Here is a 17,962-nt window from a genome sequence, read left to right as displayed (position 1 = left end):
CGTATATACTTATTTATATATGTACATATATAAGAAAAAATTCCTAAAGAGGGAATCCAGAATAGGTAGGGGTAGAATAGGTTTCTTCAGTTTTATGTCTTACTTTGTGTTTTTAAAAACTATCTTCATATCTTGCTTTAATAAAAAATAAAACAATTTAAGTATTCAAACTTCTTTGACAAATTCTGATCTTGATGCTATATAGATTACTCTGCATTGGTTTTTTGTTTGTTTGTTTTTGTTTTTTTGAGACAGAGTCTCAAACTACTGCCTGGGCTGGAGTGCAGTGGCACAATGTCAGCTCACTGCAACCTCCGCCTCCCAGGTTCAAGTGATTCTCCTTGCTTCAGCCTCCCAAGTAGCTGGGATTATAGGTGCCTGCCACCATGCCCAGCTAATTTTTTTTGTATTTTTTTCTTTCTTCAATTTTTATTTTTATTGCATTTTAGGTTTTGGAGTACATGTGAAGAACATGCAAGATTGTTGCATAGGTACACACATGGCAGTGTGATGTGCTTCCTTCCTCCCCATCACCTATATCTGGCATTTCTCCCCATGCTATCTCTCCCCAGCTTCCCACTCCCTCTGTCCCTCCCCTATTTCCCCCCTACAGACCCCTGTGTGTGATGCTTCCCTCCCTGTGTCCACGTGTTCTCATTGTTCAACACCCGCCTATGAGTGAGAACATGTGGTGTTTCATTTTCTGTTCTTGTGTCAGTTTGCTGAGAATGATGGTTTCCAGGTTCATCCATGTCCCTACAAAGGACATGAACTCATCGTTTTTGATGGCTGCATAATATTCCATGGTGTATATGTGCCACATTATCCCTGTCCAGTCTATCATCAATGGGCATTTGGGTTGCTTCCAAGTCTTTGCTATTGTAAGCAGTGCTGCAATGAACATTCGTGTGCATGTGTCCTTATAGTAGAATGATTTATAATCCTTTGGATATATACCCAGTAATGGGATTGCTGGGTCAAATGGAATTTCTATGTCTAGGTCCTTGAGGAATCGCCACACTGTCTTCCATAATGGTTGAACTAATTTACACTCCCACCAACAGTGTAAAAGTGTTCCTATTTCTCCACATCCTCTCCAGCATCTGTCGTCTCCAGATTTTTTAATGATTGCCATTCTAACTGGCATGAGGTGGTATCTCAATGTAGTTTTGATTTGCATTTCTCTAATGACCAGTGATGATGAGCATTTTTTCATATGTTTGTTGGCCTCATGTATGTCTTCTTTTGTAAAGTGTCTGTTCATGTCCTTTGCCCACTTTTGAATGGGCTTGTTTGTTTTTTTCTTGTAAACCTGTTTTAGTTCTTTGTAGATTCTGGGTATCAGCCCTTTGTCAGATGGGTAGATCACAAAAATTTTTTACCATTCTGTTGGTTGCCTATTCACTCTAATGACTGTTTCTTTTGCTGTGCAGAAGCTATGGACTTTGATCAGGTCCCATTTGTCTATTTTGGCTTTTGTTGCCAATGTTTTTGGTGTTTTGGTCATGAAGTCCTTGCCTAGGCCTATGTCCTGAATGGTTTTGCCTAGATTTTCTTCTAGGGTTTTTATGGTGTTAGGTCTTATGTTTAAGTCTTTAATTCATCTGGAGTTAATTTTAGTGTAAGGTGTCAGGAAGGGGTCCAGTTTCTGCTTTCTGCGCATGGCTATTTTTGTATTTTTAGTAGAGACAGGGTTTCACCATGTTGGCCAGACTGGTCTTGAACTCCTGATCTCATGATCTGCCCACTTTGGCCTCTCAAAGTGCTGGGATTACAGGCGTGAGCCACCACACCCGGTCTGACTCCAGGAACTGTGATTTTTATTGGTGGCCTGCTATACAGTATTGACATCATGTTTGTAAATGTGCTTTCGGCTTGTATACATATATTTTTCAATATAAGCTTGCTAAGTTGTGTTAAATCACATTTTTTAATATTCTTTTTTTCCCTACTTAATATGTCAAATTCTGAGATAAGCATGTTAAAACTCCCTCTATAACTGTGGTTCACATTCTCCTTACATTTCCAATAGCAGCTGTTTTAAATATTTGATGCAACGTCAGTGATGTATATGTAAGTATTATCTGTCTCTCCTAGATGCATCACACTGTTTCTATCTTAAACCTCCAATCTCTCCTCCCTCCTCCTCACTCTCAGCTGAAATCCTGATTCATTTTCACAAGCTCCTACCAGCAACCACATCTGCCTACCCACCTGCAACACTGGTTTGAAAAATCTGGCTGTAAAAGGAAGGTGGAAAGAACTAACTTTCTTATTAAAGTAACAGGTAAAACTTTAACTAATGGGAAAAATTTAATGCTAATGTTAGGAGCCTATAAAAAGAAAAGCAGAAGATATAGTCACAACTCAGAATAATCAACACTGTGAGATTCCTGAGAAGGTTAAGAGGATATGAGCAGCATCAGAGGTGAAGGACTTGGGAAGACCAGCCTTTGACAGGAGTAGACACAAGAGAGAATGATCTGTTCAGCAAGCTGCGGCAGTTCCTCTCCCGTGCCTCTGTGGAATGGGAAGCAAGCCATCAGTCAGGGAGTAGAGGGGCCAGGAGGGACCCAGAGATCTCAAGCCTGCAGCAGTTTGAAATAGTCATTATGGAGAGTGGAAGGAACGAGGCAGGATTAGCAAGAGTTGAGTGTAGACTCAGGGTTCATGGTCATGAAATTACAGTGGTATTCATCTGCTCCATTGTGTGAACATAACTCCAGAAGCATCAGCAACCCAAGTAAGAGCATTAAAAGAGACAAATATCTTGATTCATCTAGCATGAGAGTTTTACCAAACAAGTATAACCAAAGAACAATGGGACAAGGGAGGGGTTTAGGAAATGGAGAGAAGATTGGTGAAAGAATGGGCCATGAAGTCTAAACTACACAAGGAAGAAAGTGAAGGGAGTATTGTTTACATATAGGGGGAAAGTAGAACAACTGATGGGCTGGAGAGCCACATGAGGCAAAGAACACATTTAGGAGACTTCTTGATTGGACTATCAATATGGAAGGCCACTGCAATAGAACTTCAGAAACACTATCTAAAAAATCAGGTAATTCTAAAAGATGGCAAAGTCTAGAGCATCACCACAGATGTTGGTGGTATAAGTGAGAGACGGAGGAAATTAAGCATCTTACGACTAAGGGACTTGACTATTCATTAAAAACTGTGAAATAACACAGGGTAACGGCAAGGCTTGAGACAGAGAGGAAGTAAGGTGCCGGGAGCCATCACGGAGTGAGGAGAGGAACCAGAAGAAAGCTGCTGAAAGTAATGAGTGGTGAGGGAGGCGTGGCTTTTCCAAGGCAGTAAAGGAGTAACGGTTTAGCAGACACAGACACAGTGTTAATAAGGACACTAACCCTGTCTCCCAGTGATTTGAGTGACGGAGCACTCTTCACTAAGGGGGCTTATACCCCATATACAGGGGGAAGTCAAGTCTCAGTATAAAGTTTGAAGGCAAAGAAAATATTCACTGAAGATACTAAACATATAGAAAGTTTGCACATCAGAGAGTGGGAGTTACCTAAGGCAATAATGAAAAGGGAATACTATGGAAATGAAAACCTGACTGGAAACAGTGAATTTCATTCCAGGATTCCATGAAGGTGGTAGAATCTCAGGTCTTCAATTTTCATGGTGGCCTTAAAAAGATGGACCCTGCAGTTGTTGCTACAGCAAGCAAAACTTTCCTTTCCATCTATCCAGGTCAATGGGGGTTGGCAGCAGTCTTGGCTGCCTGTTGCTGAATGGAAGCTAGCCAGGGTGGAACTGGGCTGGTGAGGTGTCAGGAGCAAAGGAAGACAACCCCAAGGTGGTGAGCCTCACTGTGGGCAGTCCTAGGTGACCTCAGATGATTATGTGCAGAGTAGAGGCCTCAGTGATACTGAATTCAGTTCCTAACACACAGTATTGCAAATGAGAAATCCGATGCTCTGACTCCCTTTCCATATGCAAGACAAGGCATGTCTCCTCCTTTCACTATTTCCACCCAGCACTTTTATCTGAACACCTGAGTCTTTCCTTAGTTCAGATGACCTTTTCCCAAAATACCACTTTTTTCACGGAAACTGAGAGTCTACACACGCATTCCATGTTTCCTACTCCTTCTCTCATAAGCACCATCTGATTCTTTTTGGTCTCCATTCTAGTCTTCAAATCTACTGCTTTAGTTTCCACTTGTGTCTAATCTACCATTCCATGCCTTTACTGAGTGTATTTTTTTTTTTTTTTTTGCAATCAAGTTTACATCTAAGAACTCTGCTTTCTTTAATTCATTCAACAAATATTTATTGAGCAACTACTATGTGCCAGGCACACAACCACATTTTGATACAGTATCCCCTAAAATCCAATTAAAAAAAAATAAGCTAGCTTCTTGCTTTTTTATATAAAAAGCAAAAACTTTTCAATATTTTTATTAATACGCTTAAAGATGTGGGATGTATGACCAAAAAGTTTGGGCATGATATAAAACTAAGAAGGATGATAAATACATTTGATGAAAGAAACAGAATCTTAAAAGTTCTTGGCAGCTTGAATGGGGAACTGAATCTAAAATGATAGATCAGTGGGGCCACATGCTCTGAATTCTCCACATGGTCCTCTGTCAAGCTATTGATCCTCTTCATAGGTCCAGGGACACTCAGCTATCCATTTCTGTTTGTAACTGAAGACCTAGATTGATCAGCACTGGTAGCTGGTGTGAGCTTTATCGGCAATGCTGCATATGCTAATGTCTGACCAGTCCTGCAGAAGCCCCCTCAATTATGTCGTTTAGTAGATCAGCAGGTAGCCCCTACTTACAGAATCAAATACAAAGGGAAATTGTTTAGAGTGAGTTTTTTGTTTTTATTTTCTCTTTCAAGCTTTAAAATGTTTATGTAATCAAAGCTATCAACTAATTCCTTTTAACTTTCATATGGAGGTTTATTATTGTGGATAAGTTTATTATTGTGTCACACTGCCTGGTTTTGAATCCTACCTTGTATTTTTCACCATATATACTTTCTTGGTCAAGTTATTTAACTTTCTTGTGCCTTAGTAAAATAGGGATAGTAATTCTATTTACTTTACAAGCTTGTCATGCACTAAATAATAAACACAAAATCTTTACCCAGTGCTTGGCACACAGTAATTTTCAATAAATGTTTATTCTAGCACTAAAAATTATATTAATAATAATATAATACGCTGGCTGGGAGCAGTGGCTCATGCCTGTAATCTTAGCACTTTGGGAGGCCAAGGCGGGTGGATCATGAGGTCAGGAGTTTGAGACCAGCTTGGCCAACATTGTGAAAACCTGTCTCTTACTAGAAATACAAAAAAATTAGCCAAGCGTGGTGGTGGGCACCTGTAATCCCAGATATTTGGGAAGCTGAGGCAGGAGAATCACTTGAACCTGGGAGGCGGAGGCTGCAGTGAGCTGAGATAACACCATTGCACTCCAGCCCAGGTGACAGTGCAAGACTTCGTCTCAAAAAATAATAATATGGTATGTTGGTAAGCCATATCTGCCTCATATCATCCTCATTCTGTTTACTAAAGAGGAGTTTTGGCCAACAAAGCCACAGAGCCAATAATTCTTCCTCATACTGTATCCATATAGCTGGGCTGGGAGCCCACTAATGGAATATAACATCTATCCCTGTTAACTATTATGTTAGATTCACGTCCTCATTCAGCCTGTCAAGAGATTTTAAAATCCTGTTTCTTTGAAACCATCCTGGCTAACACGGTAAAACCCCGTCTCTACTAAAAATACAAAAATTAGCTGGGCGTGGTAGCACGTGCCTGTAGTCCCAGCTACTAAGGAGGCTGAGGCAGGAGAATCGCTTGAACCAGGGAGACAGAGGTTTCAGTTAGTGGAGATCATACCACTGTGCTCCAGCCTGGGCAACAAAGTGAGACTCTGTCTCAAAAAAAAAAACCCAAGCCAATCCTGTTTCTTTTATTCAAATGCATTGTTATCCCTCCCAGTTTCATGCAATTGACAAATTTTATAGGTATGCATCCCATATCTTCAAGAATGCTGGTAAAAATGTTCAAAGGTGGCACACACCCTTTGATACACATCCTGACAGAACTAGTCAACCTCAGTCATTAATCAATATATTCACATGGTTTTCAGACTGTTCTCTTAACATATTTTAAGCTCAAGGATTGATTTAAAGGTTTCCCTTTTAAAAAATTAGAATGATACATGTGAGCCTATTCCTAACTTTCTGGAAACTCCCCTTCTATAGAATACTTCAAAGACCAGAGGGTCAACAATCTCAATCTTGAGATGTATCTATTTAAATGAGGAACTATACAGACTTAATCAGAGAAGGAGGGCACTTTCTTCAATTTCTTCTCCCACATATGGGACAGTTTGCTCATTAATACAAATGCTCTTCTGCATCTTTTTTAACAGAGACATTCTTAACAGAGACAGAACCAGAAACAAACAGAGTGGATGCGTTGTCATTGTCCATATCTAACAGCAATTTTTCATAGTCCTAGCATTTCCTAGTATTCCCTAAGAATACTAAGGAAAATTGTATTGAACTCAAAAAAAAAAAAAAAAAAAGATGATTAAATTTAATCTTCCTTTAAAAGCCTAAGCTCATTTTTTAATTACAAAACTGTCCTTACCAACTTATGTATAACACTATTCTAGTCTTGAAGTACTACCTGTTTGCCCCCAGAGACCTGGTATATAGTAAGTATTCAAACAAAACTAGAAGTAGGACATGGGTATCATGCTTTATTAATTCCTTCACATTGTCCTTCATACCTAATCAAGGCTTGCCATGACCTGAAAGTTGATGAAAAATGGATGTAGCACAGCCTGTTTTCCAAAGACTGTGAAACTATTTTACAAGAACCTTCTGTTTTTTATTAAAACTTATAGAATTTATTAACAAAAAATAAAAAGGAGAGGGAGAGTTATTACAGAAGATTGGGTTTTCACATAGCACCAGGAACTCCCATGTTTAAATGAAGTCTTGTAGAGCAATAATATTAATTACATTCAAAACCACTACATTCTGGCTTTTTTAAAATGTCCCTCCATAAATCGTCATGTCTAAAGCCAGGGTTCAAATGAATGACTCCTCAAATGTATATTTCATTCTGATCCAAAAGAACACAATCAAAATCAACCAACTTAACACATGCTTTTTAACTTTTATTGCTACCTTTTACATGCATTTAAATCACAAATGATACTTTATAATCTTTCTTTCCTCAGTGAAACATCCACCTTTCCTATTAATTCTTCCTATTGGTTTTAAAACTTAATAGAATGAGCTTTGGTTAGACTTGTTTATGGTGGGATCAAACGTATATGAAAACTAGATACTTTTTAACATACAAATTTATGAGGTTTTGCTTTAGAGCAACAAACATACTTACCCATAATTATAGAAAATGGCCAGATTGTCTGTTTTAATCTTAAGAACTCACAATTTTTTTCTACAATAAACGTTACTTTTTAATTAATTTTTTAAACAGAAAATTAAAACCTTTTGTAGAATACATTGAGACATTAAAAAACACTAAATTACACTGAAGAAATTCTGAGTATTTAGTATTCAAATATTTCCAATTACCTTGAAGCATGCATCTGTAAGCAGATTCAGATATCGCATAGATGTGTGGAGGCATTTCATGACGCTTCTTCCCTCTGTACATTTCAATAATATTCTCTGAGTAAATTGGAAGATTCTTGTAAGGGTTTATAACTACACAGAAGAGTCCAGAATAAGTCTAGAATAAAAATAAAATATAGTGTTAAAAAAACTCTGCGTTTATCAGTCAGGGTCCAATCAAGAGACAGAAAACACATAGTTATTTAAGCAGGAGATCTTGACCTTTTGGATAATTAATCTATCCCCAAAATTAAACGTAGCCCATAATGGGCAATTTATTACCATGAACCACAAGTAGTTCTCCCACAGACAGCTTATTAAGTGGCACTCTGCGGGACTCAATTTCCTCATCCGTAAGCTAGAAATAATGTGAGCTTCATGACTTCATGGGGCTATAAGGTACAATCAATATGTTATTTACTCTTTTACATCCATTCTCTCATGAGTACACAAGGTATACAAAGCTTGTTAATGCAATTTCAGATTCCACTTTGCAAATAATTTTAAAGAAAATAGCATTTGTCCAGTTTGGGTGCACTATCAAAGAAGAATATCCACAATTATCTAAAAAGGCTATTAAAATACTCTTCTTTTTTTCCAGCTAAATATCTGTGTGGCTGGATTTTCTTCAGATACTTTAACTAAAATAATATATGATTAAAAAAACCAGAATGCAAAAACAGATATGAGATTCCAGCTATCTTTTGTTAGTAATAAAGAGATTTTCAAAAACATAAGCGTTTTCATCCATCTATTTTTTTTTGTTTTGGAAAATACAGAATTTTTTTTCTTAAAAATGTATTTATTTGTGTTAACTTGTCAGGATTTACAACTATTTTTTTTAAATGAATAAAGACTTTAAAATTATTTTAATTACTAATACAGTAAATATCAACAAACATAAGCCAAATAAATAAAAGTTCTTTGAGATCTTCAGTAAATAAAAGCTGCTAGGCTAGAAGATACAAACTTTTCCTGATTAATACCATGATAATTACTCAGAATTGACCATTGAATGCTTATGACCTGTGGGTTTTTAAAATATAGACAGAATGATTTCTGAGAATATTCTACAAAACTGATTCTGGGCACTATGGAAAAACAAGAGCAGTCAGAACTGCAAACAGATGCTCTAACCCTCTGAGGGACTGAAGGCATCTGGAAGGGCACTCAGTTGCATTATGAAACAGACCTTTTCTTTAAGGTGATTTGGGTAGACCAAAATCTAAAAGCAAGAGGACACTAACAAAGGCTGGAGAATTGGTAGTGTTCGACTGCATGGCCAGCTTCCCCAGGGAACACTAAGGGGGATTCTAACTAATAGCTGTGTTCATAAGCACTGAAACCCCCAGCAATCACCACCAGAAAGCCCTCCAGAGACTACTCTATTTACTAATGCTAAACCAAGAGAAGGAAAGCCTGCCAAAAAATTTCAAGTGTTCAGAGCTGTCTCTCTGGCTGCCGTCCTTGTATTTTCCTGAACTCACAATTGCAGGCTCAGATGTGGAATGCACTTCCTACTTAGGTTAGCAGTTTAGAAGGGACAAAGGGCCTCTACCCTAAATTCACTGATTTGGGCTGCTTGCTAAAGCCTTACTCCTGTGCTGACCAGGTGGATATCTGTCCATTCTTTGCCTGAGGCCATATTAATTACTTATTGACCCCTCAAGTCTTCAGACTCTTGGCCTTCTTGTGTGCAAAATACACACCTCAGCGAACCCTGGCTGGCTCTTGGGCTTCCCATACCATCACCTTGCACTTTCTCCCAATCAAGTCTCTGGTCTAACTAGTCCTGTATTTCTTTGCTGCCCACAGGACAAAAAGGCAATAAGGAACAATAAAAAGAAAGGCTTTATTAGGGGTGAGAAAAACAAAGGAGAGGCAACCTCAGTACTTTTTTACTGAGTTTAATTCACATAAAATTAACAAATCACAGCCATACATTGATGAAATTTTTGTACAACCAACCTCATTTTTTCATTCAAAAATTAGTTCGGTCTATCATGAAGCTACAGATTCTATTTTTCAATTTTATAAGAGTCAAATAATTAGAGACTAGAAAAGAAAAAAGCTCCAAGAAAGCAAAAATACACAAATTCAGTTTTGTGTCCCATAGCATGGATGGCATAGCAGCAGATCATAATTGACATGTTTAATCAGAAGTAATTCCAACATGTATGTCTACCATGTGTTAGGCATTTTCCTGAGGACTAGAATAAAAGAGTTTAATAAGTCTCACAAATAACGAGTTAGTCATCAAAAATATAAAACGTTAAAAAATAATGCTAGGCATGGTGGCTCACGTCTATAATTCCAGCACTTTGGGAGGCTGAGGCAGGCGGATCACCTGAGATTGGGATTTCAAGACCAGCCTGACCAACATGGAGAAACCCCATCTCTACTAAAAAAATACAAAATTAGTCGAGCATGGTGGTGCCGGCCTGTAATCCTAGCTACTTGAGAGGCTTGAACCCATGAGGCAGAAGTTGCTGTGAGCTGAGATCGCGTCACTGCACTCCAGCCTGGGCAACAGGAGTGAAACTCTGTCTCAAAAAAAAAAAAAAGGGTAAATAATCATCAGTATCCCATGCTTGCCAAAATAGAGTAGTAATCAATGCTTGAGAAGGAACATTATTACAGTGCTTAAAGAGCTAACTTCTAACTACCTAAAAAATTAGCTCAAATATTGTGCTCTCGTATAAACTGATCACTGAATTGATAGTGTACCACTTTTATCTTCCACCAGGCACATGGAAGGAAGGCAATATGTTGTTAAAATAATTATTCTGCAGATCTTAAAGTTCAAATTAACTTTACTAAGTATTTGAATACACACACAAGATATTAAGCTTCTTTAAGAAATATATACTCTGGGTATGAAGACAAATAGACGCATGCTAAACAAACAAGTTACAATGCAAAACACCAAAAAGAGAAAGAGAAAGATGAACAGGTATTATAAATAACAGAGAAAGCTCTGGGGCGGAACACACAACACACCTCAGGCACTGAAAGTCATGACTGCCTTGTCAGAGACCGTAGAACAAAGTACAGAATTCAGACCCAAATGGTCTTTGATGTTCTTTTTAAAGACTAAGAGGTCAAAAGGAGAGATAAAGGAATTCCTATTAAAGTAGTAGAAGCACAAAACTCTTACAGCGACAGGATATAGGCAGTGTGAGAAGACCAGTGTAGCAAAAATGGTATGTACCATGGAATGTGAGTGATAAGGGCCTAGAAAGACAAACTGAACAATTCAGATTTTGTCCTTTATGGGTGACGAGGTATTAAAGGTTCAGGAGAGAAAAGTGATTGGATGAAATAAGCATTATGGACAAAGTATAAATCTGGCAGCCATATGGAAAACACATAGAAGGGGCAAAAGGTGAGAAGCAGGAAGACAAGTGGAGACTACTCAACGGTCCTGGCACAACAGGGCCTAGATGAGAGAAAAGGCAACACAAAAGGGAGAAGGGACGAGCCGTGAAGAAGGCTGGGGACTTCACAGTGCTCAGAAGCTTTCGATACAGAAAAGACATTAAAGATCTAAGTCAAAGAGGACTCCAAGGTCTCCAGGCCTTAGAGAAACATTATTCATGGAAGGAAAAATAACTGATTTGTGGGAAAATATAATAAATCCCTTTAATGTATTGACATTGTGGTATGGTGGGTGAGCCAAGTAGGATGCCTTGTAAACAGCTGGAAATATCGGATTGCCAGAGCCTTGGGAAAATCCTGAAGAGCTGCAAAGGCTTAAAAAGTAAGTTTGCATAGTAACACTACTGTATGCTTTTCCTAAGGGAGACATACAAAAATATTTGCAGTTGGAAAAATTTACAAAATTTCAAGCACACGATGCTGCTTTATGCCTCCAGGCTTCAACCTGTGTTGACCACTCTGCCTGGAATGCCCGTCTTCCTCTGTCTATTATTGGGAAATTTTACTTAGCCTGGAAGTCATAGGCTTCTGTTTAAGAAAGCAGGGCTATGTATATATGCATTGTTTCATAGGTTCAAAGGATTAGAGAAACAGGAAGTGGTGGCTGGTGCAAATGTCAACGCAATGGAGCAGAGACACAATAGTCTCCTACCAGGAACAGAGATTGAACTGGGAATATCATGTAACCCTACATCCCTACTGTAGCTCTCAGAAGAAATCAGACCAGCATCCAAAAGGGAGGGAGGAAAAGAATAATTCACCCATACCACCTGCAAACGCTGGACCTGGGTAAAATTCACATGCAAATTTTGAAGTAAAACCTACATAATAAGGAAAAGATCATCATTCAGAGGATTCAGTAAGAAATTACCTGTAGAAATTATCTATAAAATAACTAAAAGAAAAATTTAGGAGACAGATGTATATTTGTAATAGAATATAGTATAATGTAGAGTCTACATATTAGAACAGAAATGCATAAGAAAAATAATAGGTGATGAGGGCAAGAAAATACTGTAAGCAATCATCTGAAAAAGTAAAATTAAAAGCCACAGTACAGGAAATAAAGAGCAGAATGGCTACCTCAGGAAATCAAGTGATAAGAGCAAACATTTATTCTAGGAGAGAATTTCTTAAAGAAAAATAGAACAATGGTAAAATAATAAAAGGACATTACAAAGGCAAAATTAATAAGTAATAATAGGCCGGGCGCGGTGGCTCACGCCTGTAATCCCAGCACTTTGGGAGGCCGAGGCGGGTGGATCACGAGGTCAAGAGATCGAGGCCATCCTGGTCAACCTGGTGAAACCCCGTCTCTACTAAAAATACAAAAAAATTAGCTGGGCATGGTGGTGCGTGCCTGTAATCCCAGCTACTCAGGATGCTGAGGCAGGAGAATTGCCTGAACCCAGGAGGCGGAGGTTGCGGTGAGCCGAGATCGCGCCATTGCACTCCAGCCTGGGTAACATGAGTGAAACTCCGTCTCAAAAAAAAAAAAAAAAAAAAGTAATAATAATACATAGAGGGCAGAGGAACGATAACTAACATTAGTTGCTATTGCTCCTTTGGGAGAAAATAGCAAAAAACTCTGTAAAAAACAACAACAACAACAACTTGATAAAACTTTGTGTGTATGAAGAATATACATTGAATTAAAAGGAATTCACTAAGCTAATAAACACAGAAGGAATAATGGCACTAGACTCCACCAGTTTGCAGCCCCCAGTGCCACAATAGATCTGGACAATGTCCATCACTATTAAAATCCTTAGGTGACTGGCAGATGAGGCCACTCCTAACGCCCAGACCAGGCTGGGAAAACCTAAAATGACTCGCTACTGATCAATCTCAACATCATAAAGTGAGAGACAATGTGGCATTAAGTGTCTCCTGAATCTGAATCCCTTTAAGCCTCTGGATCCAATTTATGGATTTTTCTGCTTCCAGTTTATAGGGAGCACCAGAGGAATACAATCAACAAAATACAGAATTTCCCATATTGTGGATTTTGTTGATTACATTCCTATGGTGTGGAAAAAAAAAAAAAAAAAGGAGGTGGTTGCTCATTGTAACCCCAGCACTTTGGGAAGCCACAGTGGGAAGATACTTGAGTTCAGGTGTTCAAGACTAGCCTGGGCAACATAGTGAGACCCCTGCCCCCATCTCCAAAAGAAAAAACAAAGAAGGAAAGAGAAAGAGATTAAAAGTGATATAATACTGCTATTCTTTGACTGTGTCCCCATAAATGCATGTGCTGGAAATTTAATCCCCAGTGCACAGTATTGGGAGGTGAGGCCTAGTGAGAGGCTTAGACAGTTAGGGCTCCACCTTCATCAATGGATTAATGCCAATTATAAACGGGTTTGAGGCTATAAATTCTATCTCTTGCTCTCTCTTGAGCAAGCTCTTCTTGACCTTCTGCCTTCTCTCATGGAACGATGCGGCAAGAAGGCCCTCACCAGATGCGGCCCCTTGACCTTGGACTTCCCAGCCTCTAGAAACATAAGCCAAATAAACTTCTATTGTTTATAAATGATACAGTCTATAGTATTTTGTTATAGCAGCACAACACAGACTAAGCAACCCATCACAATATGTCAACCACGTTTGGATCCTGAATTGAACAAACCAACTATTTATGAGATTATTTATGAGAAAATAAGAACAGTGACTGAATATTTGATGATATGAAATTGTTATTTCTTTCTTAGATAATAGTTATGAATCTCAACCTGTTGCTGAAAAGATACTAAGCAGAGCTTTCAGCAGCACAAAAGTCTAAGAGAACAAAAATTAAAGCATTCCAGCCCACCCAAAAGGAGGTTGATGGTGGGGGTGGTAAGTACCCCAAGCTTTCAGGTGGGACCCTGATGGCTACACCCTAAAAGTTAAGACTATACGAGAAACAGATCAGCCCTTACATAGCATGAAGCCCCGCTGGAAAAGATGTCAACTCCTGCATGGACTACATGTCCTCGTTACCCTAAGCCTGGTCTGCCCAAAGCAAAACTGTAGAATAAGCTTAATGCCATCCAGAGTCTCAAATTATTTTCACAATTCCTTGTATACAATAACTGGGCATATGAGGCAATAAGTTGTGGCTGAAATCCAAGATAACATCTGGATCCTCTGTGTGTCTATTTTTATTGACTTGCATTATTGCCCTAGGTGATAATATGTTCAAGTAATTAAAGACATGACTAAGAATTCTGACAGAGAACTGGAAACTATTAAAGGAAAACCCAAATGAAAATTCTCAAACTGAAAAAAATACCCCAGTAACTACAATTAAGAATTCATGTATTAAACAGCAAGCTAGATATAGTTGAAGAAAGAATTAGTTACATGACATTTTAATCAGCAGCAAACAGCCAGAGTGAACCATGGGGAAAAACAACGATGAAAATGTAGAGGAATGTGAGAGCCAGATGGGACATGGTGAAACGATATGGCATGTGAAGTATGTGAGTCCAAGAAGGAGAAAAAAGAGGATGAGGCAGAAGCCGTAGCTTAAGAGATAATGGCTAAGAATTTCCCCAAACCAACAAAAGCCATCAAGCCACAGAGTCAAAACCACTATAGTCTCCAAGCTGAATGCAGTAGTCCCCCTTATCTGTGGTTTCACTTTCTGCAGTTTGCTGCCCACGATTGACTGTGGTCCAAAGATATTTGGTGAAAAACTCCAGAAATAAACAGTTCATCCATTTTAAATTGCACACTATTCTGAGTAGTGTGATGAAATCTGGCACAATTCCACTCCGTCGTGCATAAGATGTGAATTTTCCCGTCGTCCAGCATTGTCATGCTATACACTTAATTAGTCACTTGGTAGCCCTCCCAGATCTCAGATCAACTGTGTTCAAGGCATCCTTATTTTACTTAATAAAAGCCCCAGGCACGAGAGTAGTGATGCTGGCAATTCTGATATGCCAAAGAGAAGCCATAAAAGTGCTTCCTTTAAGTGACATGGCAAGTTTTCAACTTACTAAGGAAATAAATCGTATGCTGAGGCTGCAAGGATCTATGGTAAGAATGAATCTTTTACCTGTGAATTTGTGAACTAGGAAAAAGAAATTCATCAAATCATCACAAGAAGAGTACAATAAGATATTCTGAAAGAGGGAGGGAAACCACGCTTACATAACTTATTAAGTATATTGTTTTAATTGTTCTATTTTATTAATAGTTATTGTTGTTAATCTCCTACCATACCTAAATTATAAAATAAATTTTATCTTAGGTATGTATGCACAGGAAACAACATCATATATATAGAGTTCAGTATCATCTGTGGTTTCAGGCATCCACTGGGGATCTTAGAATGCATCCCTTGAAGACAAGGAGGATCCATTATATACAAAAGAAAACTTTATCTAAGGCCATCATAGTAAAAGTGTTGAAATTCAAAGACAGAGAAAACTCTAGAAACAGCCAGTGGCCCGGGTGGGGAAAGGAATCCAGCTTACCTTCAAGGGAGCAACAATAAAACTACACGCTGAATTCTCCATAGAAAAAGACAAAAGGCAGAACCTGATGCAATGGCATTTTCACAATGCTAAAAGAAAACAACCTCCGGCCCTGAATTCCAAATCCAGCAAAAACCAAAAAAGCTTCAAAGTAAAGGACAAATAGATACTTCGGATCAAAGAGGCCCTATCTAAAAGAAAGATGGAAGCTAAAAGACGTGAAAAAAAGTAACAGATAAAACTAAATGAATACTGAATTATTCATTTGGTATTAAAATGCAATATGTATCTTGTGGGTTTTAAAATATACAAAGAATTAAACAACAAAAGCACATAAATTAGGAGGGAAGAGGAAACAAAGTTGTTCAGGTGTTCTCAGGTCCTATCACGATCTAGAAAAGAATAAGAGCTCTAATGTCTAATAGGTCAAGGATCCACGTTACAGCAGGTAACCACTAAAAGAATAGCTAACAGTAGCAAAAATGTATAACTAACCAGAGGTGAAAAGATAGAATAATAAAAATTAGCCAATGGAAAAAAAGATTTAAAAAAAACAGAACAGGTAGGATAAAAGGAAAGCAATGAATCAGAGGATAGATTTAAGCTCAAATGTAACAGTCATTATATCACATATACATAAACTAATTATTCCAGTTAAAAAATATTGTCAGATTTTGGACAAAAATAACCACCACAAGCAGTTTATAAGAGACATATCTGCCGGGCACGGTGGCTCATGGCTGCAATCCCAGCACTTTGGGAGGCCAAGGCAGGCGGATCACAACGTCAGGAGTTCAAGACCAGCCTGACCAATATGGTAAAACCTGGTCTCTCCTAAAAATACAAAAATTAGCCGGGTGTGGTGGCGCGTGCCTGTACTCCCAGCTACTTGGGAAGTTGAGGCAGGAGAATCTCTTTAACCTGGGAGGTGAAGGTTGCAGTAAGCCAAGATCGCGCTACTGTACTCCAGCCTGGGTGACAGAGAGAGACTCTGTCTTAAAAAAAAAAAAAAAAGAGAGAGACACATATCTTAAATGCACAGGCACAGAAAAACTGAAAGTAAGTTAAGAGAGCAATTAACCACCCAAGCAGTAATCAGGAAAAAAAAAGCTAATGCAAATATCAAAGTCAACTTTGTAAGAAAACATCACTAAAAATGACCATTTCATGATTTGCCAAAAAGACATCCAATTTCTACATCTGTATATACATGATAATAGCTTCAGCATGTATACAGCAGAAATGGACAGAACTAAAAAGGAACAGATTTTCACAGTAACTGAAAGAACAGATAATAAACACACTATAAGGACATCTAAGATTGATCATCATATGTATATAACACTGTGTCCAATAACTTCTCAATATACATATTTTTCAAGTGCATAATAACCCTTTACCAAATTAATCACATAATAAACCATAAGGCAAGACTAACAAATAGAAAAGGAGTGAACTTATTCAGGGTATGTTCTTTGACAAAGGGAGGAATCTATTACAAATAATAAAATAAAACCTGAAAATTCCCTACGTTTAGAAAGTAAGCAATTTACTTTTTTTTTTTTTTTTTTTTTTGAGATGGACTCTCACTTGCTTGTTCAGGCTGGAGGGCAGTGGTGCAATCTCAGCTCACTGCAGCCTCTGCCTCCCTGGTTGAGGCGATTCTCCTGCCCCAGCCTCCCAAGTAGCTGGGACCACAGGCGTGCACCACCACGCCCAGATAATTTTTGTATTTTTAATAGAGAGAGGGTTTCACCATTTTGACCAGGCTGTTCTCAAACTTATGGCCTCAAGTGATTCATCCACTTCGGCCTCCCAAAGTGTTAGGATTACAGGCATGAGCCACTGTGCCCAGCCTAAGCAATTCACTTTTAAATTACCCACAGAGTCAAAGAAAACATCCTCATTATTTTCAACTTAACGATAATAAAGATGCAACATATTAAAACTCATAAAATACAGCTACAGCAGTACTTAGAATGAAATTTACAGCTTTTAAAAGCACACATAGAGAGGACCAACAAAGTCAAAAGTCTATTATTTGCAAAAAAATTGATAAGCCTCTGGTGAGACTCATTTTAAAAAAGGGTAATACAAATAAATTAGTAACAGGAATAAAAGAAAACATGACTATAAATCCTACAGAAAATAAGCATATTGTCAACAGCTTATACCAATAAATGTGAACATTTAGATGACACAGATAAATTCCTAGACAAACATAATTATCAAAATGACACAAAGCCAGGAGCAGTAGCTCACGCCTGTAATCCCAGCACTTTGGGAGGCCAAGGTGGGTGGATTGCTTGAGTTCAGGATTTTGAGACAAGACTGGCCAACATGGTGAAATTCCATCTTTATAAAAAAATGAAGAAATTAGCTGGGTGTGGTGGCACGCACCTGTGGTCCCAGCTA

The 17,962-nt window shown here is 38.3% G+C and overlaps 1 protein-coding gene across 9 annotated transcripts in view; it reads right to left on the bottom strand.

Annotated features, from left to right (window-relative positions):
• Nucleotides 1-17,962, bottom strand: part of MYH10 (myosin heavy chain 10) — a 154,099-nt gene that overhangs the window by 120,003 nt on the left and 16,134 nt on the right. For all 9 annotated transcript variants that reach the window (XM_032280316.1, XM_032280319.1, XM_032280315.1 and 6 more), the window contains exon 3: nucleotides 7,605-7,761. In XM_032280316.1, coding sequence (XP_032136207.1) covers nucleotides 7,605-7,761 — 157 coding nt within the window. The remainder of the gene's footprint in view (nucleotides 1-7,604; nucleotides 7,762-17,962) is intronic.

The sequence above is a fragment of the Sapajus apella genome, unplaced genomic scaffold (genome assembly GCF_009761245.1).
Source record: "Sapajus apella isolate SASKATOON/1434 unplaced genomic scaffold, GSC_monkey_1.0 scaffold12, whole genome shotgun sequence".
In the NCBI taxonomy this organism is placed as follows: Eukaryota; Metazoa; Chordata; class Mammalia; order Primates; family Cebidae; genus Sapajus; species Sapajus apella.
This window is presented reverse-complemented; position numbering and strand designations above follow the sequence as displayed.